The sequence below is a fragment of the Pelophylax lessonae genome (genome assembly GCF_965119305.1).
Source record: "Pelophylax lessonae genome assembly, chromosome: 7".
In the NCBI taxonomy this organism is placed as follows: Eukaryota; Metazoa; Chordata; class Amphibia; order Anura; family Ranidae; genus Pelophylax; species Pelophylax lessonae.
Genome location: NC_138774.1, coordinates 79,998,588 through 80,022,735, shown reverse-complemented (window position 1 = coordinate 80,022,735; position 24,148 = coordinate 79,998,588). Strand labels below are relative to the sequence as shown.

General features: G+C 42.4%; 1 protein-coding gene across 1 annotated transcript in view; it reads left to right on the top strand.

The window, feature by feature from the left end:
• Window positions 1-24,148, top strand: part of PLEKHG2 (pleckstrin homology and RhoGEF domain containing G2) — a 170,652-nt gene that overhangs the window by 123,755 nt on the left and 22,749 nt on the right. Inside the window, exons 7-15 of the mRNA XM_082263484.1 lie at window positions 1,003-1,049; window positions 2,130-2,280; window positions 2,774-2,905; window positions 4,932-5,114; window positions 7,745-7,837; window positions 10,781-10,867; window positions 17,129-17,162; window positions 19,978-20,067; window positions 23,007-23,108. Coding sequence (XP_082119610.1) covers window positions 1,003-1,049; window positions 2,130-2,280; window positions 2,774-2,905; window positions 4,932-5,114; window positions 7,745-7,837; window positions 10,781-10,867; window positions 17,129-17,162; window positions 19,978-20,067; window positions 23,007-23,108 — 919 coding nt within the window. The remainder of the gene's footprint in view (window positions 1-1,002; window positions 1,050-2,129; window positions 2,281-2,773; window positions 2,906-4,931; window positions 5,115-7,744; window positions 7,838-10,780; window positions 10,868-17,128; window positions 17,163-19,977; window positions 20,068-23,006; window positions 23,109-24,148) is intronic.

Sequence of the window (24,148 nt, the reverse complement as noted above, 5' to 3'; positions counted from 1 at the left end):
AATAGTATCCATTTAGATTACAAGAAATATTTGTGAAGTATGCTATATTTCAATTTGGATTTATTGTTATGTAAGTAAATATGTTTTTATATCCTGAGCAGTAAGGTATAGTTTGTGTAGGGGATATGTGCACATATTTGGGTCTTTGATTGATGATATGAGGACTAGGGAATGTAGTGACAATTTTCTGATAGAAGAAGTCTCATTTATTTTTTATTACAGTGCTCTGTCCCCCTGGGAACAAAGTACATGTATTACCTTGTCCCATCCTCTTACAAACTATGGAAAGCTAGCTACATGGTCAGACAGGGCACCCTCCTACTGACCTCCCTATGTGACCATCCAACAACACAGCTAGCAAAGAGCTGGCTGCATTAATGGCCGCGTCTTGAGCACTTGCCCGAGAAAGCTCTGGCAAGAAGAAAGTGGTGGGTAGTCGTATTAGCCTTCTGTCCCTCTGCATTCTTCTTGCCAGCCCTTGTCTCTGGAAAGCGCTTGGAGTCAGAGACCAGTGCTGGTTATCAATACAGTCGCCTCATTCCTAGCTGCATTAGGTTAGCTTACTGAGATATTGCTTTTTAATCCCTGTATGCTATTGTCACGAAACAGCCCCCACTTATGTAATCAGCATACAAATGGGCATATCTATTGCTGACAGTAATTTCAAAGCGTTTTTGCATTCCATTATAAACCATATTTGGACAGCTATCTAGAGACAGCTACCGATGACCCCTCAGTGACTTGATGATGAAAGACATGGATGTTGACTGAGAACTATTTTATCTGATTCGTGGTACCTAAATATCTGCTCTCAGCTGCTGATTGTCCTAAAAAAAAAAATCCAAAACCACATTGGAAGGTGGGATCTGCACATTGTATAGTAACGTACCAGAAGCTGCTATCCACTTTTAATTTATGCTTCCTGTAAGAATGTAGTGTGGCTTAATGTAAAATCCAGATTGTATGTGCGTGTATAATGATGATTTCACATTTCCTCTGCAGAGTGAAGAGTTTGACATCTATACAGTGTATTGTATGAATTATCCCAGGTAACCGTCTCTACAATAGTTTCTGCAGTGCTAGGGGAAGTGTCTGTTAGGATGTGTTCAAATGTTCTTCTCTTTAGTCAGTCAGCAGGCTGTTACAACCAAAAGATCTCTGGCCTTAGGGAAAACTGAAACCAATAGTCTGAGATTGAGACTGTAATGGAGCCATAATTAAAGAAAGATTGTAGTGTAAAATTAAAGGCCGGTTCGATTTAACTCATGCTCAGTTTGAAGTGTGCTTATAGTGGAAGAGGTTGAGTAGCATGGAGCAGGGCCCTTGGGAGACCTATTTCTGCCTGCTATCAGAGAGCTTGGACAGCTTCTATGTAGCAAAAAGGTAAAGCATATGCTGCAACCTGTTGTGATTTCAGATCACCAGGAGTGACTTTATAGATGTATACCATCTTATATAGATGGGAAGAAGAACAGCAGGAGGTAACCTGGGGAAGAGCCACCCTAGAGACAGCAGATAACTATAACACATTGGTTTCTGCCGTGTAATAAATCTAATAGCTACAAACCAATGTTGGGTAATACTATGTGCTGGACAAAGATAAACAGAAGAGTTAAATATTACTTTTTTGGGGAGAAAATTATTTTCTGGGCTCCTTACAAAGCTGATCACATATACAAAAGCCTAAGTGTTTTGTCACATGAACACTGCTAAAGAGACTTATGTTTCAGCAGCGATCACATGGCCAACTGCCCAAGCTTTTGGTCCTATGACCAAGCACTGGAGCAGCATTTTCTCTCACTTACTTTTTTATCCATCCAAGAAATTCTACCACAACGTATTATGTGAGTGCATAGGGAGCTCCCCTAACAGGCATATGCTTCAGGGTTTCCTTAATTCGTCCTCTGACTTTCAACTTTGGCTATTTCCTGTTAGCCTCCCACAAAGGATCTGTCCAATCAAGCTATATTTTGAGCATTGTGAGATGCTGGGGGGAGGACATGCAGAATTCAGATTTGGGATAAAGGTTTGACAGGTTCACTTTCAGTTAAGATTCTCTTTTCCAGTCTCTTTATCTGTGTTATTCCTTCCCCCCCTTCTAACCTTCTAACCCTTTATTCTCCCCCCAGCTCAGTCTCCGTCCTTCGGGAGTGCATGAAGAATGAGGAACTTGTTCAGTTTTTCCGAGAGCGGCAGGTGGTGTTATCGCACTCCCTGCCCTTGGAGACATATCTCCTGAAACCTGTACAACGTATTATGAAATACCATCTTCTCCTGCAGGTAAGGCAGGGGCATGTACACTATTTGGCCAAGTGGTTGTGTACTCTTGGCATCTCACGTACCCTCAAGGCGGGTTTCCTGGTGGTGACAACAACTGACCGTGCAAGCATAACGTGTTGAAATGGGCCACTTGTAGTCTCCATCAGAAGCCCTGAGACAGAGGGACAATGCAAGAACCTAATTGGAAGACAGATACAAAGCTTTAACAGGAAGTTCATGAACAAGGACTTTTATGGTAGAATTATCAGGAAATATTTTTACTAAAGCTTCAGATTTGAAAATATTGAAAATCACATTATACTGTTAAAACTTATACAATAATTTAGTGATCGGGTTCACATCTTTTTTAGTATTTCAAAGCTCTGAAAAAAACTTGTCACAGTCTCTGTAACACATGCCTACGTAGATTCCTACAAATTTTCAGCCAGGTGCCATGTGTTTTTTTGGTTTCCTTTTGTCCAATTATTCTGATGTCTAGTCTAATTTGTCACAGGAGCTGGCTAAGCATTTTGATAAAAATGCACCTGGCTACGAGGTGGTGGAGGAAGCCATTATCACAATGACTGCTGTTGCCTGGTACATCAATGATATGAAGAGGAAGCAAGAACATGCTGTTAGACTTCAGGTACTGAGAATTGCACCATGCAAAGCATGATGGGTAAAGCTCCAGAACCAAAGTTGACCCATTTGAATGAGAGACGTTGATTAACAAACCAGCTTACTCTTTATATTAATGTGTCTGGTAGCCCTGTTTGGTGTAGTTTGATTTTCATGAGGGTAACTTCATTTGCAACTGTTTCATTTGAGAATAACTAAGCTGTCCTCCTTCTTCTCCTTATGTGTTGAAGAGTATGCATAGCCAAACCTTTTTTCTGTTTTGGGTAAGAAGGCTTACAACCCTTGACAGTTTATTTTTTGTCTGTCTGTATATTATTGGGGAGATTTCTCTTTACTTCCTGTCCAAGGGACGCAACAGGAAGATAGAGTTCAACCAAAGTGAGGGAAATACGGTTGCCTCAAAAACAGGTGTCTCTACTGGAAAATTTCCTGTTAGCTCTTGTTTGGGGACATCTCAAAAATGTAGTATTTCCCCTCATTTTCCTTCTTGTAACAGCGATCACTGGTACAAATAAAGTCAGAAGATTGACTGACAGCCTCCTAAATTTGTTTACTTCAGAGCAGAAAAAGCATTTGAAGCAATCAATTTATTTTTTCTTTTGCTGTTTGCATCCTGGCTTGGGAGATTTTCCATTTCTTTCTCTCTCCAGCAAGGAAAGGAAAGTTAAATCTCTCTAAGCAGACACCGGTACAAACACCTTTTAGCAGAGTAAATAAGAGTAAGGCTGGCCATACATGTGTCAAAATTTCGAAAGAACATTCTTTCGCAAATCAGAAATTTTGTGCATTTTGCGATTTGATGGTGCCACCATTGATTTCGAAATTCAACCGACCAAGCCTTCAATTTCACCTTATATTGCTACAGAAAATAATTTTCGTGGCGTGGGAATCTTCTTTTCTTTCCGGGAATTTTCTTTTCTTGCAATCATGCACATTTCTTTTTTGATTATATTTCTCGCACGATTCTCCCATCATTGATTAGAAAATTTTTGTTTTTCAAAAAATTTCCAACATGCCCGATCACTCAAATTCGATGACCGCACAAAATTCGGCTGTTGCTGTGGCCCACTAATGGTGCAAAATTTAAACGAAAATTCTTAGATAAGATTTTCGAAAGAAAATTATTTTGAAATTCGACCCATGTATGGCCAGCCTTAGAGCCTCTTTGAGTTTTAATTGGTGTCTATGTCCCTGTTGGGGAGATTTTCCTTACTTCCAATATTTGCAGCAGTCTCTGGATAGAAAGTGAGGGCATTTTTCTCAATAATAACACAGACAGCAAAAAAAAAAAACAGCAGGTCTACAGCTAGCCATACATGGTTCTTTTTTCATTCAGCTAGCCAGCTTCTAGCCTGCTGAATGAAAAAAAAAAAAAACGAAACCGATTTCCCCTCCCACACACTTGAGGTGGATGTGGAAAGCTTCCCTGATGTGTCATTGTATTTTGACAGCGGAACTCCCCTGCGGTCAGAATACACTGATCAGCACTGCAGCTGATTGACTCATGAGAAGACAATTATTAGATTGATTTCTCATGAATGGGAATGGGCATACATGGATGGAAAATGTTGCTCCATATATGGCCAACCCTTTCCTGCCATATCCAAAACTTAAAAAAATAAAAAACATGGCTGGATTTTCACTTCAAAGTTGTGCTGCTAAATTTCGGCTTATACATCACAAGCTGCACGCTTTGTTAAAAATTCACAAGTACAGAATTAAAGCTAGCAGCAAATGATCCAGAAAGTGGGTACACAGACCCGTCATTTTGAAAACTCAGCTTCAAAAAGAGGAAAGCAAGTGGGACAGCTGAAAATACAAAAATTGCTGATTTTCACTTTAGTTTACTTAGTCCACTATAGTTTACCCAGCAGTGTCAGTGGACCAATAATATAGTTTTGCTTTGATCGATAACACTACAATCTTGCGTCACGTGGAATAAATGTGCTTTAAAGAATGGAATTAGATCTGCCTCTTACATACTCTCCTTTTCCAGTGCAATGTCTTTAAAGTATTCTTTCTGATCTTTCCAGGAAATCCAAAGCAAGCTGGTGAACTGGCAGGGTCCAGACCTGAGTGGTTTTGGAGAGCTTGTTCTGGAAGGGACATTCCGAGTGCAGCGCGTCAAGAAAGAGCGAGCTTTTTTCTTGTTTAGCAAAATGTTGCTGATCACCAAGAAAAGAATGGACCTTTACATCTATAAAATGCATATCTTTGTGAGTCATGTTGTCCTGTGAATATTACACTTTTTCCTTGATTTGTATTTTGTTTTACTATTGTTTCTATTGTTTGGCAATGTTATCAGAATATTTGCATTTCTCTGTTATATGACTTCAGTGTAAGGTACCAGTAACTTCCCGTATTTTCTCTCTGTACTCTTTTAATTCCTTTTTCTGCAGTAGTGGTATAACTAAACATCACGAGCCTCAGCAAAATTTTGATGGGGCAACTGGCATATAATGGATCCCTAATAACTCCCCCTTATCATTGGTATTAAAGCGGCAGTATCCCCTGGGAAAAAAAAAAAAAACCCTGCAGGACAATGGCATAATGTGCTACTATGCATCGCATGGTAGAACATTATGAAATACTTACCTTAGAATGAAGCCCCCACACGTTAGCCCAGACACCGGTGAGGGAGCTGTCATGTTCCCTCGGCGTCTCTTCCGTGTTCGGTGGCTCCGGCGCTGTGAGTGTCTGGAGCCGCGATGACGTTGCGGGAGTTCACTTTCCGGCAAGAATCTCTAAAGGTCTGCCGGACCTTCAGAGCGCATGCGCCGCTGGTGTCAGTAGCTGCATGCAGGCTGAATATCTCCTAAACCGTGCAGGTTTATGGTTTAGGAGATATTAATTTTACCTACAGGTAAGCCTTATTATGATAAAAGTTAAAAAGCGGAGTATGCTACTGCTATAGGAAGTGGACTGCCTGTTAACCCCCATGCCACTGTAAATGAACAGGTACACCTTGTATCTAGGCATTCGGCATGGATCAACCCAAAATCACACTCTGCAGAGGTTGTTAGGACTACTTAGAGCCTCAGCTTCCCCCTGAGCCATGCTGTGTTTAGTCTGTGGTAGGAACCAAAGAGGAGGAGCCTCACCTTAATAGCCAGTCAATACTAAGCTGGCTTTGGTGGTTAAATCAATGCACAAAAAAGTAATCTGCACTTCTCAACAACTGAGCCAGCAATCACAGTGATTTTTCACACAGAGGATAAAAATGATGACTACAGTAAGTAAACCTTTTTTTTATACAGTCCTTTTTTAGACATGGATGGAGCCCCTTACTGCTCCGGGCCCCATAGCAGCTGCTTGTGCTACTACAGCTGTAGTTTCTCAGTTTGTCCTGAAGGATGGACATGTATAAATAGATGCCATAATGAAGTGCCAATTTTTTTGCCATTACTTTCCTGATAAAACTCCAGAAAGGTTTATTATAGTGTAGAAACAAAGACAAATTTCCAGCTCAACTTACCAGCCAGCCTGCAACACACAGAATTATCCTGTCTAACAGTTCATTTTAAAAACAGGGGTTTAGTTTGCACACATTTGCAAATACATGTGTAAGCTGCAGAGCAGAGGCCGTGACAAGGCACCTCAGTATTATCTACAGTCCTAACTTTATACATTTGAGAGCCTCCGTAGTGGGAGCACATATATAATAATGGATAGGTTGAAGGCAGCTATTCCTGGAGGGAGCCCAACCCTCACTAAAGGCACAGTTATGTGTTAGTTATCATATTGTACCCCTAATAGAGAAAAACAATTTTAAGCATGTTTTTTTCTTGTGCAAACTTTTCAGAAAACATGTAAAAGTAGTTATATTCCTCATGGAAACTACTGTATCTTTTTTTATATTTAAATTTATAGCAGACACCATCACAATCAAATTAAACCTGTGATCAAAAAAAAGAAAACCATAAACCCTCACATGAATCAAACCATATACTGTAAGTGCGAGTGCTTACCATTGATTTAACTGGTTGTCCCATACAAGAGTGTAACAGTAGCTATAACACCCACACAGCTGCTATGGGGTCTAGGGGGTGAACCAAACATGGAGTTCTTTCAAATGATCAAGATGTTACCTTTTCTTTATTCTAGAGCAAGGGTGTCCAACCTGTGGCCCTCCAGCTGTTGCGGAACTACAGGACCCATAAGCATTGCAAGGCTGGCAATTGCAAACAATACTCTCAAAGTCAGAGGTATGATGGGACTTTTAGTTCTGCAACAGCTGGAGGGCCGCAGGTTGGACACCCATGTTCTAGAGCAGGGATCTTCAAACTATGGCTCTCCAGTTGTTCAGGAACTACAACTCCCATCATGTCTAGTCATGTCTGTGAATGTCAGAGGTTTCCAATGCCTCATGGGATGTGTAGTTCTACAACAGCTGGAGGGCCATAGTTTGAGTATCCCTGTTCTAGAGTAAAGGCTGGTACCTTTCCCTCTTGTGAACACCTTCCCTTTCTGTTATGGGGTAGAGGAGCATTGGAGGTGCTCTGAACTCCCATAAGAACTCACTGCATGGGATTAAAGATGCATTCTGTTGCAAATCTCCTCCACTGCACCCTGTGGTTCCTCCTTGTAGGTGTCAGGTAGTCAACACACCTGGAAGTGTCAGGAATCAGGATATTGCAGTAGAAGAGCTCAAACATATGTGAATGTTTATTAATGACACATATATCTGACTAAGGTAACCTACATAAATATATAAATGTGAATACAAATTTTTAAAAGATATATTTTGTAAATACGAATACATTTTTTCCCCAGTGATGGAGGTCAAAGAAAACCTTGATGATTTCCATATCAAATGATTTGCCTTTTATCTTTTATTTTTCTCCAGTGCTGCAGCCTGGCCCTGACAGAGCATTTGAAGGATAGTTTAAGCTTCCGAGTTTCAGACTTGACCATCCCGAAGCACCAGCAAATCATCCAGGTCAGTGATAACTGACATTGTTTTGTGCTTGAACCACATGAGGCTTATTCTTGTCAATATAAACATCACAACCAAAGTTAAAGAGTATCTAAAGCCAAAAGTTTTTTTTCTTTTTTTTTTAGTTTTGGTTAGAGTGGGAAAGAAAAATGTTCAGCCTGAAATGTATAACAAACCAGGTGAAGGTACCTACATCCTAAAGTCAATTAGCAAAATGGGACAAAATTTTTCTAATGTGATAAATCCCGTATAAAATGGTACAGTGAAAGTCCCCCATCTTCCTTTTCCATATTCCCTCATTACCCAGGACTGTTTTTGTGGGGAACCAGTCCCTTTCTCCCATTTCCGCATTTTGCTAGAGTGGGAAAGAGCTAGAACCCTAATAGGCTTCATGTACACTAGCAGCTCCTAAACTTGAGTTTAGGAGCTTAGGAGCTTTTGGCGTTTTTTTTTTCTTTTGCCAAAGCTCCTAGACTCAAATCCATAAAAGCCTATGAGTCAATGTACACATAGGCTTTTAGCGGAATTTAGGAGCTGCTGCAGTTAGGTGAGGTTCAACCAGTGGTGTATTTAGATTTTGTGCTGCCCTAGGCCTGACTAAACTTGTGCACCCCCTAATTTAAATATGACCCCCCTTCCTGTAAAGGCCACACCCCTTCCTGTTTCTGACCCGTTTTGTCATCTGTAAAACACAGACCACAACCACAGTGTATCAGTGCCCATCAGCGTAACCTCATCAGTTCCCATAAGTTCAGCCTCATTAGTGCCCATCAGTGCAGCCTTATCAGTGCCGCCTCATTACTGCCCATCAGTACAGTCTTAATTGTATATGATGGAATTCAATATGCTCGCTCAAGGACAAGGGTGTTTAAAGAAATGAAAATTATATTATTGACATGATGCCTGCCATACCTGGGGGCAGAGGAGGGTAGGCGGAGCATTAGACTGCAGTGCCACACTTATTGGCATTGGGGGCCGTCGGGCCAGTTGTATTAAGTGTGGTTGGCGGCCTGCAGTCTGTCCGAATGTCCTCACCCGCCGGTATTATCATACTGGCTGGTAGCAGTGTGAGTGCTTTATGTGGGTGCCAGACTTATTTGCCTCTTGGACCCTGCCCTCTGGTCCAATTCTCCCCATAAGACTGGCACTATACTAAAAGTGTAGCGCAAGCTGACGGGAACCCTTTTCGTGCGGGAGCAGGGAGAGGCTGTTTTTCTTTTTTTTTTATGCGGGGTGCAGCTTTTTTGCTGCACCCTGCACAGTGCCGCCCTCGGCCTGGGCCAGGATACAGCACTGGGTTCAACCTCCCTCTCCTGAACGCAGAAGAATCGCTTTAAGGATAGAAATGTTTGCCGCGGAAAACGCAAAGCGCGGCAAAACCGCAAATTTGTGTTTTCCCGTGGCTGTGGTAAATGACAGGCAAGTATACAGGAAGCCTTAGGTTGCAGTCTATGAACTTGCGGGAGAGATCCACCCTCTCTGTTTGTCCTCATTACTGCAACCACTAGGACAGAAAGAGAAAAAAAAAATCATAATTTTGAGTTGTGACTAAAAGAGAAATAAAGGGGAAATCTTCCAGTGGGGGGCTTGTTCCTTTGACAGCTATCTAAGAGGGGATTCCTCTCAATATGGCGAGATTTCCTCTCACTTCCTGTTGTGTACAGGACAGGAAATGAGGTAGGTCTTGCCAATGAGACACCGATGGCAAAAAACAAACAAACAAGGGTTTTCAGCCAATGCCTATTCTCTCCAAAATAAAATGTTTCATCTTTAGCTTTACATTAAGGCAAGATGGACTATAGAAATCAAATTGACCACTACTAAAACAAACTGAAGTACAGAACTACTTCATATTGACAATATTATTCGCCATAATATTGGTCCGCTGGCCTTAGTAAAAGATAGCCATTGTGGTCTAGGTCAGCCTTTTTCAACCAGGGTGTCCAGGCACCCTGGGCGCCTTGAGGTATCTTCAGGTGTGCCTTGGCAAAATGTAAAATTGCCTCAAAATTGTATACAAGCCGGTGAGTGGAACAAGTTTGCCTTTTGATTACACAAAGCCACAGATTTTTATTGTATAGCTGAGTGATGGAGAAAGTGAGGGAGAAGAGAAACATTGGACTATTGGCAGTACTAGTGTTCAAAAATGTATTTGCTTTGGTAGAATAAATCACCTCTAACACTGGGTGTCCTATGTTTGTGGATGTTGCTGCATTATGTAAAGCTATTAGAAAAGTTTGTTACATTTTAGAATGGAGTGCCTTGAGACTGTCCACAAATTTAAAGGGCGCCTTGAGACTGTCCATAATTTTAAAGGGCGCCTTGAGACTGTCCATAATGTTAAAGGGCGCCTTGAGACTGTCCATCGTTTTAAAGGGTGCCTTGAGACTGTCCATCATTTTAAAGGGTGCCTTGAGACTGTCCATAATTTTAAAGGGTGCTTTGAGATTGCCCAAAATTTTAAAGGGCACCTTGAGACTGTCCATAATTTTAAAGGGTGCCTTGAGACTGTCCATAATTTTAAAGGGCACCTTGAGACTGTCCATAATTTTGATGGGTGCCTTGAGACTGTCCATAATTTTAAAGGGCACCTTGAGACTGTTCATACTTTTTAAGAGTGCCTTGAGATTGTCCATAATTTTAAAAGGGTGCCTTGACTTAAAAAAGGTTGAGAAACACTGGTCTAGGTGGTAGGCGACTGGGATATCAATGCTAGGGTATGTTCCTGCCACTGATTAGAAATGAGGAAGCCACTCACGAGTGGTGAATTTTTTTTTTTTTTTACATTACTAAAGAAGTCTGGTTTAATGTGGCTGACTAATACTAACTAAACCAGAAGAAAAGCCTCTCTGCCACCCCTTTGTGGCCAATAGACTAATAATATTACATGATGTTGTGAGCTCCCCTTGCTGTTTTACATGATGTTTTTCCTTTTCTCTTCCACAGGCTAGAAACCAGGAGGAGAAACGACTCTGGATCTATTATATAAAGCGTCTTATTGTAGAAAACCACCCAGCATCCATCCCTCAGAAGGTAACAGTTTGCCTAGGACAAAAGGGGCTTTCTGCATAAAAAGTTACTTTTAATAGCTAAGAGTGAAATACATTATTAAAGCTTACCTTCAAGAAGCTATAAGAATCCAATTTATTAAAGACATATAAAGAGGGGTGGAGGATAGGCAGAGTTCAGCAGGCAGGGCAGATAAAGCCACTTGGGATTTAGAGTCGGTTCACACTTGGGATTTAGAGTCGGTACGACTCTGTACTACTTCGGGGGCGACTTGTGCATTCCCATGCACCACGACTTCGTAGCGACTTGCATGGACTTCACATAATGGAAGTCTATGCAAGTCGCTCCGACGTCGCCCCGAAGTAGTACAGGCAGTGGTGTATTTTGGTTTTGTGCTGCCCTAGGCGAGACTCAAATTGGGCGCCCCTTCCTCCACCTATGTAAATTTGCCCCACCCCTTCCTGTTTAACAGATGTGACTATCTCAGTCCAAGTCCCAGCAAGGAGCCCCGAGATCTCACAAGAGGGGGTGAAAGGGGGTGGGAGAGAGAGGGGGGGTGGGTAAGGGAGGTTGAGGGGGAGATGAGAGAGAGAGGGAAGGTGGTGGGAGAGAGAGAAAGGAAAGGTGGTGGGAGAGAAAGGGGGGTGAGGGTAGACCGAGAGAGCATGGTGGGAGAGGGAGAGACAGAGAGTGGTGGGAGAGAGAGGGGGGATGAGAGAGAGAGAGGGTGGGGGGTGAGAGAGAGGGAGGGGAGTGAGTGAGAGAGAGGGGGTGGGTGAGAGAGACGGAGGAATGGAGAGAAGGAGTGAGAGAAAGAGAGGGAGAGTAGGAGAGAGAGAGGGTAAGGGAAAGAGAGGGGGTGGGAGAGAAAGAGAGGGGGGGTGGTGGGAGAGAGAGGGGGATGGGAGAGAAAGGAAGAAGGGAGTGGAGGAGCGAGAGGGAGAAGGGGGTGGGGGGAGCTCTAGGAGCAGAGGAGGAGGAAGTTAAATCCTACTCCACTTTGAAATTTGGCCAGGGCCAGGGAGTCATGCGTGATGCCACTGGTTGCTAGATGCCAGGCAGCTCTGGCAACTAGGCGCCAATAGAGTCTCAAATGGAGGCGGAAGCCGCTATTTTGCTGCCCCCCTGCAAAGTGCTGCCCTAGGCCTGGGCCTTGTTGGCCTAGGCCAAAATACAGCACTGAGTACAGGACCCTTTTTCTAAGTCGGAGCGACTTGTGTCGCTCCTATTAGAACGGGTCCTGTAGCAGTCAATGGACCGCGAGGGAGCGCGACTTGTCAGGCTGACAAGTCGCCTGACAAGTCGCGCTAGTGTGAATCGAGGCTTAATTGCAGCAAAGGCACTGTGTTGTCAGACCAAACAGGAAGTAAGAAGCACAATAAATTTCTGGCAGATCAAAAGCTACAGCATTTTTAAAGGCAAAAAATCTGGGGACTGTATGTCTTGCAGAGATGTACTAGATATTTTATTTTGCCCAGACATACACATTAAATCATATCATACGTGATAATAGCAAGGGTGTATTAGCATGGTCTTTGTTAGACCCAGACTGGCCTGCTTAAGTCATTTTTTATTATACAGATTTTTTTTTTTTTTTTTTTTTACAAAGAAGTGTAGTTTCCCACATTTAATGATCCTGGAAGGTACATATGGTATCCGCTGAGAGTGTCGGCAGACGTTCAATTCCCACAACCCAAGGGACTTGTAAAAGCTTTTTCTGCAGGTGTGGAAAGGCTTTGCAGACAAATGTTACCTTGGGAAAAGAATAAAAAAAAAAACTCTTAAATGCACACCTAAATCAATGAAGGTCTTTCCAGCTGTTTTTGATGTGAAAACAATAAAATTCACTGAGGCGAGCATACAATGCACTCAGCAAGATGTTCCACAAACTGCTCAGTAACTCCCGGTCAGAGGGAGCAAAACTATTAAGAAGCCGTCAATGTTTATTGGTGTGTTATGATGTAGCTACACATTGTTCCGCTGTGTTAGACATCAATAAAAGAAAAAAAAAGTACCATTCAATGGCTAACTCTATAGATTACTTTAACCTGTTAGTGACCTGAAGCCTAGAAGCCCACACAAAGTTTTGCAGCTTCTGTATGTATCCTTAAAGTGATATTAGAGTCTTGTTTTTTAATTTTTTTTATTTTTGAAATAACAATGTCATACTTCCCTGCTCTGTGAAGTGGTTTTGCACAGAGCAACCCCACTCCTCTTCTCAGCTCCCTCGCCGGTGCTCCTGTCGCTCTCTCCTGCCACGCAGCTTGCTATGGGGGCACTCAAGCAGAGCCTCTGCTCTGTGTGTCCATTCAGACATGGAGCCGTGCCTTGGCCCCACCCCCTCTCTCTCCTCATTGGCTTACTAACTTTTGATTAACAGCAGCGGGAGCCAATGGGGCCTGCTGCCGTGTCTCAGCCAATCAGGAGGGACGAGGGAGCTCTTGTGCAACATGGCTGGATTGAGATGGGGCTCAGGTAAGTATTAGGGGGGCAGCTGCACACTGAAGATTTTTTATCCTAATGCATAGAATTCATTAAGATAAAAAAAAACCTTCTGACTTTAGTACCACTTTAAAACTGTAATAATTCCAAAAACAAAAATGTAATATATTGCAGCTTACCCGTCCTTAAATGTGGTAGCTGCATTCATTTTCTTTTTTAGGCTAGCACACACAATTGAATCAGAAAGATAAACCACTGTTCAAAAGGGTCATACAGAGTTCTATTCATGGAGAGAGAATATAAAAGGAAATAGTGCAGGTCACAAGTGCACTCTGTACTTAACCACTTCAATACCCGGCACTTTCACCCCCTTCCTGCCCAGGCCAATTTTCAGCTTTCAGCGCTGTCACACTTTGAATGTCATCTGTGTGTTCGTACAATGCTGTTTCCAAATTTTTATAATTGTTTTTGACAGAAATAGAGCTTTCTTGTGGTAGTATTTAACCACTTTACGACCAGTCACCATGCCTCTACTGCGGCACAGTGGCTCGTTATCGTCCAGCGACGTAGTACTCGCTCCCGCTGTATTCATTCACTGCGGACGTCGGGGAATCGAGTTTGGAGATCCGCCCGCTTTGTTTACACAAAGCGGGCGGATCTCCTAAGTGACAGACAGTGACAGATTGCAGGGTTCAGCATAGCTGAACATGCGATCTGTCCTTGTGTCACTCAGTCACCTCCCCCCACACACGTTAGTAAGCACCAGGCATACATTAACCCCTCCCTCTCCAGTAAAATTAACCCCTTCCCTGCCAATGTCATTTTTACAGTAACAGTGCATATTTATAGCACTGAGTACTGTAGTAATGTCACTGGTACCCCCAAAAGTGTCAAAAATGTCAGTCAGGGGTCCGATCTGTCCGCTGCAATGTCGCAGTCCCGCAAAAAAAATCGCAGATCGCCGCCATTACTCGTTAAAAAAAAAAAACACCAAAAATGACAGAAATCTTTCGATTAGTTAGTAAACGCAATAACTTTTGCGCAAACCAATCAAAATACGCTTATTGCGATTTTTTTTACCAAACATAGGTAGCAGAAAACAAATTGGCCAAAAATTTAAAAAAATTTAGATTTTTACATTTTTTGGGGGGAATTTCATATAAAAAAATTTGAAAAATATTGTTATTTTTTAAAAATTGACGCTCTTTTTTTGTTTATAGCGCAAAAAGTAAAAAGTACCACCAAAAAAAAGCTCTGTTTGTGGAAAAAAAAGGACGTAAATTTCGTTTGGGTACGGCGTCGCACGACCGCGCAAATGTCAGTTAAAGTCGCACAGTGCCGAATCGCAAAAAGTGGCCTGGACGTAAGACAGCAAAATCCTCCGGTGGTAAAGTGGTTAAGGTCATAATTGCACTCTGTACTTAACCACTTCAATACCCGGCACTTTCACCCCCTTCCTGCCCAGGCCAATTTTCAGCTTTCAGCGCTGTCACACTTTGAATGGCATCTGTGTGGTCGTACAATGCTGTTTCCAAATTTTTATCATTTTTTTTTACAGAAATAGAGCTTTCTTGTGGTGGTATTTAATCACTGCTGGGTTTTTTTTATTTTTTTTTACTAAAAAAAAAGAAAAAAGACAGTCCAGCACCTTTACCCTCAGCTTCTTTAGCAAGGCAGTGGCCGTCTTGTGTTTGGGGTTGTTATCAGGTTGGAATACTGCCCTGCGGCCCAGTCTCTGAAAGAAGGGGATCATTCTCTGCTTCAATATGTCACAGTACATGTTGGCATTCATGGTTCCCTCAATGAACTGTAGCTCCCCAGTGTCGGCAGCATTCATGTAGTCACAGACCATGACACTGCCGCCACCATGCTTGACTGTAGGCAAGACAAACTTGTCTTTGTACATCTCACCTAGTTGCCGCCACACACGCTTTACACCATCTGAACCAAATAAGTTTATTTTGGTCTCATCAGACCACAGGACATGGTTCCAGTAATCCATGTCCTTAGTCTGCTTGTCTTCAGCAAACTGTTTGCAGGGATTCTTGTGCATCATCTTTAGAAGAGGCTTCCTTCTGGGACGACAGCCATGCAGACCAATTTGATGCAGTGTGCGGCGTATGGTCTGAGCACTGACAGACTGACCCCCCCCCCCCACCCCTTCAACCTCTGCAGCAATGCTGGCAGCACTCATACATCTATTTCCCAAAGACAACCTCCGTATATGACGCTGAGCACGTGCACTAAACTTCTTTGGTTGACCATGATAAGGCCTGTTCTGAGTGGAACTTGTCCTGTTAAATCGCTGTATGGTCTTGGCCACCGTGCTGCAGCTCAGTTTCAGGATTTTGGCAATCTTCTTATAGCCTAGGCCATTTTTATGTAGAGCAACAATTCTTTTTTTTTTTAGATCCTCAGAGCGTTCTTTGCCATGAGGTGCCATGTTGAACTTCCAGTGACCAGTATGTGAGAGTGAGAGCGATAACACCAAATTTAACACACCTGCTCCCCATTCACACCTGAGACCTTGTAACACTAACAAGTCAAATGACACTGGGGAGGGAAAATGGCTATTTGGGTGCAATTTGGACATTTTCACTTAGGGGTGTACTCACTTTTGTTGCCAGGGGTTTAGACATTAATGGCTGTGTGTTGAGTTATTTTGAGAGGACAGCAAATTTACACTGTTATACAAGCTGTACAATCACTACTTTACATTGTAGCAAAGTGTAATTTCCTCAGTGTTGTCACATAAAAAGATATAATAAAATATTTACAAAAATGTAAGGGGTGTACTCACTTTTGTGAGATACTGTATATATAGCACTGCCCCCTTAAGAACTGCTGGTTTTTAACCCTTTTGGATTCCCCTGGGTTACCTGTAGCAACTGCAAGCAGAAATCTTAGCACTTTACGTTCTTGGCTCAGTCAATGATCAGTCTAGGGATAGATGTTTTTGTTGTTTTTATTTTATTTTGGGATGGGAAAAGGGATGGGTCGGATACTCCAACACTTGAACTATTCACAATTCTGAGGACTTCCAACTTAAAGATTGCGGCAAGGCCGCTACTTCATCCTGCCACTGGATGAATCTGAGGTAAATGTTCCCTTTAGTACTGCTCTTCAGGGCACTCACTTAGTACCCCCTCTTCCTCCAGCTGACACCCGTCTACTGACTACACTACTCCAGAGTGGTCACCTTCCTGAGAAGACCCCTAGGCAGGATCCTCTGTACTCACAATACTGCTTTCCAGATACTCGCAGTGCCTCAACTCCTCCAGTCAGCTCTCCTGGACCTCTGGGCTCAGCTCCACACCTCTGGCTCACCAGGCCGACCATCTGTGGCCACACACCAAGTGCTTCAGAAGAGGAGGCAGCCACCACCCTCCTTTTGCTTCCCGCCAAAGATCTTGAGCACATGTGCCCCTGGCTTTATATAGCACACCCCACAATGCACCGAGACAGCCATCTGTGCCAATTCCTGGGGCTGTATCAAAGCCTGTGTCCTTATTGGCCAGGTTTCCTCCACTGTCCAATGTGCCTCCCCATTGGGCACAGTGGGGACACTCCCTTAGACCATATGAATCGCACACTGGGCACATGACCTAACTTACAGATCCTGCTCCCCGTTTAGCAGAGTGCAATATACAATTTACCTGCTGCACCTCTGATAGGCAGACAGAGCCAAAAATCATACTCACTCTCTAGCACCTACCTAGGAGAGTGCTATAGCTATATATATATATATATATATATATATATATATATATATATATTTATATACATATGTGATTGATCTAAAACCAATATGGTTTTTCTTTAATTATTTTCTTCTTTTTTCAGGCTAAGCAAGTCCTGCTGGAAAACACATTCCAAAGTAAGTTGTATTTTATGAGAGAATAACAGGGCATGCCAGTCACTGAGGAATTTGGATAAGCAAAGACATTTCCACAAAATTGATTTAGGCAGGCCATACGCTGTGCAAATTTCTTTACGGCAACCACGGGTTGCGGGAACGAAATGTGCACGATTTCCCCATCAACACATACAGTGTTAACAGGGGAAACCCTCCTGCCGAGCAATTGTCTACTCCCGGTGGGGAGGGGGGGGGGCAGGGCTAGGCAGGGGAAGGCCTCCCCCCTGGGAGAAGACAGTGATTATCGCTAGTGGATAATCGCAAGAGAATCCGGCAGGCTGGTCATACCCAAGTTGATTGATCGAACAACTTGGTACATTTAGCCTGCCCATTAAGTTCTTTAGCAGGAACCGGCCGAGAATCGAACCATGTATGGCCTGCCTAAGGCAAAATTTGCTTTAAAAAAAGGGTCTTTTTACTTTATTTAAAGGTCAGTGTTTTTGGGGGTATGTATTAGAAATAGTTTAGGTTATTTACTTTGGTGTTCTTTTCCTTTTTTTAAATGTTGTAAGTGATTATTATTTATGTACTGTTAGCTTTAAGTTTTGTATTTTTCTTGTTCTTTTATTTTTTTTTTGTTTTTTTACTACCTGTACTTTTTCTTATCAAATGGAAAAAAACTAAAATAATGAGAAACAGGTCTGCGATAGTTGAAAGGAGCTTATGTAACCCTTCAGTGTTATTGAAACCCTATTTTTCTTTAAAGAAAAAAATCCAAATTTTGCACTCCGGTGCATTTCACCCAAGTGACAAAATTCAACTTAAATCTTTAGATATTTAGTAAAATTTTAGAGAAATGCAAACTCTCAGTGTTGTTCATCTTTAATGATGATTTTGTGACTCTGTGTATGACTTTACAAATAGTCAGTTCCCAGTCTAGAACATATGGTGTACTATATAGTTTATAGATCTGGAAGTTTGCAATCTAAAGTGTGTGATTTTTTTTTAAGTTTCTGTTGTACAGTGTGTGAATCCGATGGTCTTGGCTGTATTGGTTTGTAGTGTTTGTATTGCCATTTAAAAAACCGCTGCGCAAATACTATTGTTGTAAAAAATGGCAAAACCCACTATTTTATTCTCTAGGGCTTCTGCTTTAAAAAAAAAAACCAAAGTGTGTGTATGTATGTATATATATATATATATAATGTTTAGGGGTTCTAAGATTTTTACTAGTAAACAAAAGTGTCAGAAAAAGGCCTGGAAGTCAAGTGGTTAAAGAGTCTCAGTGGGGTGTAGTGAACATGTAAAAAAAATATATATACAATTGCATAACTTTTGGGACACATTAAGCGAGCATACTGCTTGCAGAGCCACCTCCTATTGATCCTTCACAAAAGGCCCAACATCCGTTACCCAGTACCCAACTACCTTAATGGGATAATCCTCAAAAAAGGCAACCAGTAGTATGGCATAGCATCTAGAAATAACGCCCTTAAGCTGGTCATACATTATGCAATTTTCTTATTCAATTTTCTTTAGCTTCACCTTCAACTACAGTATGTATTACAAGGGCCTGCCTGATTGCATACTAATTGAAAGTGTTTAGGTTTGACCTCATATTATATGATTTTTGTAAATCTAAAGGAAAATTGTACAAGGAGGATGAAAAATGTAAGGCCAGCTTTAGAGATCTCGTGGTTTGCATTGGGTTAAAAGTGGTGTGGGGGACTGACACCATATGTTAATATCACCCTGTGCCTTTAAAGCATGCTGCAGGTAGTAAACATTAATGTGTTGTTGAAAGTGAACCCTGGACTGTAGGTCAATAAAGATTGTAATGTGCCAAGAGGAACCATTTAATGTGAATTATTAATGCTTACAGGAGTCCTTTTGATTCATGTGAATTGTGATTATTTATGGAAAGTCCAAATTATGTCATCAAAAAAAACAGAACGGTGCTTCTAACGTTCTAAGAAACTGTGCTGGCCTCTAATGACAAAAGCTGAGACTGTCCTTAGTGTAATTGCAGGCATTTTAGACTATATGGTGTAATTCCTAAAGTAGAACTCAAGCCAAAATGTTTTCTTTTATTTTGGATAGTGTAAAATCCCATACACACATGCAGAATGTCGATAGACATTTGCCGGTTCAAAAAAAAAAAATAACAGCCAACTATTCTGCCCGTGTGAAAACCAGCCAATGGCAGAGAGCGCTGATCGAAGTCTTCTGGCTGGGGGGGGCCATCCCCTGTCAGAATACAACAGCTCAGTAGGGGAGATTGCTGGACTAACTTTGCATGGTTAATACAGCTGCACCGACTGGATCTGACAGTTTTTTTCGAGCGTGTGTACACAGTTTATAGGAGGGTTATAACCTGTGTGATTTTTTTGCCATCTGTGTCCCACTAGGGAGATTACTCTTCACTTCCTGACTTATAACCACAATAGGAAGTGAGGGGAAATCCTTCTTAAGTGAGAGAAATCCCTGGCTGTCACCAGGGTCATCAGAACTATTTGATGATTTCCCCTCTATCCTTGTTCTGGTCATTATGTAATATTTGTAATTTTCTTTAACTTTCACTCTCGGTGATGACAGTCATCAGGACAAATAGAGAGGGGGAATTTTCCTAAAGGGGACAGAGACAGCAACAACAAGCTGATGAGTGTTCCAACCCCTCTCCACTCTATCCAAAAGGAGAAAAAAGATTTACCAATAGTTAGAATATTAGGTTTCCAGTTTAGTCTGCTTGAGTGTTGAGGTATTTGCAAGTAAAGTGGGTCACTCACAGTCTGGTGGTCTCAAATTAAAGTCATAACATATAGTTTCTTTGTTACAGATTCTGCAGATGTTCCAGTTACCTCAGACAGCCCTAAATCCCCCTGGATGGAGGACCTTTGGACATTTCACCGTAACAGGAGACAGTCTGGTAAGAATTATATAGGTCTAATGCAATATACATAAATCTGTGTCACCCTGCAGTGGAAGGTAGAAGCTCTGTGTCTCATAGGCCTCATAGCGGTGTTCACTGTCACCCTACAGTGGAAGGTAGAAGCTCTGTGTCTCATAGGTCTCATAGCGGTGTTCACTGTCACCCTACAGTGGAAGGTAGAAGCTCGGTGTCTCATAGGTCTCATAGCGGTGTTTACTGTCACCCAGCAGTGGGAGGTGCTGGCATCCTTTTGTCATCCTCCAGAAAAGTCACTTTAACTATTAATTAATATTGACTAGACTACACTGATATTTCACCTGCATTAGAGGGTGTAGATCATAAGGTAGCATTGAACATAAATGATGGACAGATCCACTAGTTTAGCAGTTTCTCAGATTTGTGGAAGTTAAAGGAGATGTATGGGGTTATAAAAAATAAAAAAAAACATAGTCACTTCCATGCTGCATCATCGCTGTGATGGGGCAGCTGTGCTGTGCTGTGCTGCCTCTAACCCCAATAACTGAATGATCACACGACCACTGATGGCTCAGTTCTTGGTCCACGCTGAGAAAAGGGCAATAACTGTCAGCCACAGCTCTCTGCTCTGCCCCTCCAGTGCTCACTGAAGTGCCAAACAGGAGAGGGAGGGGGATGTGGCTAGCTCAGGCTCTCGCTGGCACTTTAAAAGATGAGCCAGCTACCAATCTACCAATCAGGTATCTGGGTGGATGCTGACATTATTGTTGGGATATTCCAGAGCTTGGAGCGGCTCTGTGATGTCAGCTGACAGAAGACTTCTGCAAAGCCCGCCAGACCCCCCCCCCCCCCCCCCCTTTACACAGTGCATTTGTTCCTACCTTTTTAGCTTCCATAAAGAATAGGATATATAGAGTATATGCATCACACTCATTCACAAAATTTGATACCAGTACCAACAACCTTCTTAGATGAATAAGTAATTAAGCTAAAAATACAGGATTTTCAATGTGCCTCAATACATCTGCTTATAAAATAATTCATACATATATTTTCTTTCTTTTCAAACAATTTTATTGAAGCAAAATGAAATGTGGTACAAGACAATGCCAATATACAATGGTAGTACATAACAAGAGTGAGCATGTCAAAAAATACATAAGAAACAGATAGCAATCGCATAACACGCAACTTGGGGAAAGAAAAAGAGTGTTCTGGGTGCCTCATTAAATAGAAGTAGAGAGCAGTCACAAGGTGCAGGGGCGGCCTGGGCACAGCACAAAAATGAAGTCGTAAGAACAATTGAGGTTGGTGGTCCAGCCCTAATAGGCAAACATAACAGATATGGGTATATCGGAGGCCAGGGCTTTTTTTCTCAGAGAATAGGTGCAGGAACTCCCACTTTTGGGGTTACCCCTTGTCTCCGCCCCCTTCCTACCTCCGAGCACCTTTCCTAGGTTCCACCCTCTACCCACCTCCCAGTATTGCCCCTTTTAGAGAATACAGAATCAAGTATCATTTGTTATTGAGAAGAAGAAAAGCAGTAAAATAACAACAAAGGACCCCCTAGAAACAGTAGATCCCACTAGCAACAATGGACCAGCCACAACAAAATACCCCCAGACAACAATAGACCCTCAGCAGCAACAACATATCTCCCCACAGACAGCATCAATAGACCCTCCAGCAGCCATTTACAATAGATGGTTCCCTCAACAGTAGATCCCTCTCAGCAACAACTGACCCCCCCAAGCAACATAAGACCAACCCCAGCAACAATAGACCCCCTCTGTAAAAATAGATCCCTTCCAGAGACAATAGGTCCCCCATGAGCAACAGTAGACCTCCCCAGCAACAATAAACCCCCCGCAAAAATATATCACCTCCAGCAACAATAGATCCCCCACCAGCCAGCATCAAAAGACACCCGTAGCAAAGCCCAGCACCCCTTGCCATTACATACATTCAGTGCTGGAGGTGCCGGAACTGCATTCCCCCGCCTTCCCGCTGAAAAAAAGCCCTGTCGGAGGCAATGTGGGGGGGGGGGGGGGAGAGAATAAGGGGGGTAAGGAGGAAAACAGGGGGAGTGGAAGGACAGAGGGGGGAGTGGAGGGTATAGTAGGAATTGATACATATATTTTATTCTATATTTCATTCAAGAAGATCTCTTGCTCCCTCAGGAGACACTTTCCTCCTATTTCCTCCTCCTCTCCTCCGCTAGCAGACTAAGGTTATCTGTTCTCCCTTTGCCTTTTCCCTCCTTTCTTAATGAAGTGCTTTGCTTCCTGGGATATGTGATGTTTATATCCCAGGAGGCAAATCACCTCATTCAGAAAGGAGGAATGGGGCCTGCCACTTGGGCCTCTTTTTTTTTTTCAAATCATTTTTGTTGGAATTTTTTCATTTGTAAAACAAAATATACAAAAACAAAATTGTAGACCTGTAGGACATAAAAAAGGAGGTTACATAATGTCAGCATAACCATATGCATGTACAAAAAACATGGAAGCTTCCACCCATACAGTATAATAGTCATTACTTGTATGACACAGCAGAGAAATAAATCGGCATACATCCCTTCAGAAGGTAACTGCTTGGACCTCTTGATGATGTAGACATCAATATGGTGGTGCGGGAGCGGGACGGAGAGGTGATAGAGAACAAGAGGTTCTCAGCAGGACAATGTTGCATCCTCCTGTAGGAGTGGAGTAGGTGCCGGAAAAAGTGCTTATAGGCATTTGCCAAGTTTCCCCAATGATAAATATAGATCTGTTAGGATAATGATGTTGGTTATCAGTCAGAAGAAGATGCCTTGTGCCTGCTCTGATTTACACCCCAGGTAGCCATAAAAGGTATTATTCTCAGTTACTATTTTTTTTTTGGACAAACAGTATGATTCTGATGACTAAAGCATAATATTAGTTTGTGTTCATCTACTGGTGTGTTTCTGTTTTTCTCAGAACCTCCTCAGTACATGTGTAGCCCGGGAAAAAACAAGAAATCATTCACTCTCCAGAGTCTTGGCAGCAGCTCCCAACCAAGACGAGGCCGCAGATTGTCTGGTAAGTAGTGTGGGTTGCTGGATATATAGCTATGATAATTTAAAGTGGAGTTCTGGCCTCAAAATCGGGCCATCCGCTTGCTAAAGGGCAACCTGAAAGAGAAATGGATAGTGCTGATTTTTTTTTTTTGCTCATTTACCTTATTATAGATGAAAATATACTCACCTTCCTTCCACTTTCTCCCTCTGCGGCCGCGGCCCACGCCTCACTTCCGGTTTGCCATGATTCATGGGAGCTGAATGTCATCGCTCCCAGGAATCAATGCGCCTGCACCGGCCCCGCTCGTCACTTCCGGTGCAGGCGCGGCATTCACTGCTAAACAGCTTCTGGGCATGCCCAGAAGCTGTGCAGGGATGCCGCGCCTGCCCCGGAAGTGACGAGCGGGGCCCGGTGCAGTGCATTGTGGGACTCCGACGTCACGGAAGAGGACACAAAGAGGGACGCTGCGGCTTCAGCTGCCCACACCTGAGATGGCAGCGCTGGAGAAGAATTTTTCAAGGTAAGTATTTCTTCTTACAGGTAAGTGCGACCCGGGACAGTTCAGAGGCTATCCATTATGGAATGTACTAGCCCTGACTGTCCCGGGGGTATTTTTAGCTCAAATTGACCCCCGAGGCCGGAACTCCACTTTAAGGGTAAAACCACATATAAATAAAACCGAATACTTTTCCACCACATCCCCCAAAAATCCATCACATATAAAAAAATAAAATAATAAGGTTATCCCTTTTTTTAAGATAATGGATGGAGCCATGTAAATCATTCATTTACACATCATTGGCTGTACATACAGAACTGCAGGTGTATAGTACAGATAAAACCTAATATTAAAGACTTTTGTTCTAAATAGTCTGTACTGTTATTCACTGCTTCAGTCGATGGCTTTGTAATATACAGTGTGTAAATGTGTAGATTATAGATTTTTTTTTACAGTAAACTGTCATCAGAGACCCCAACTTGTTATTAGAGCATGGCTTTTCCTTGCAAAGGCCCATCGTCACAGCTGATTTTGTTTGATGTAATATTAGTATTTTACCTGC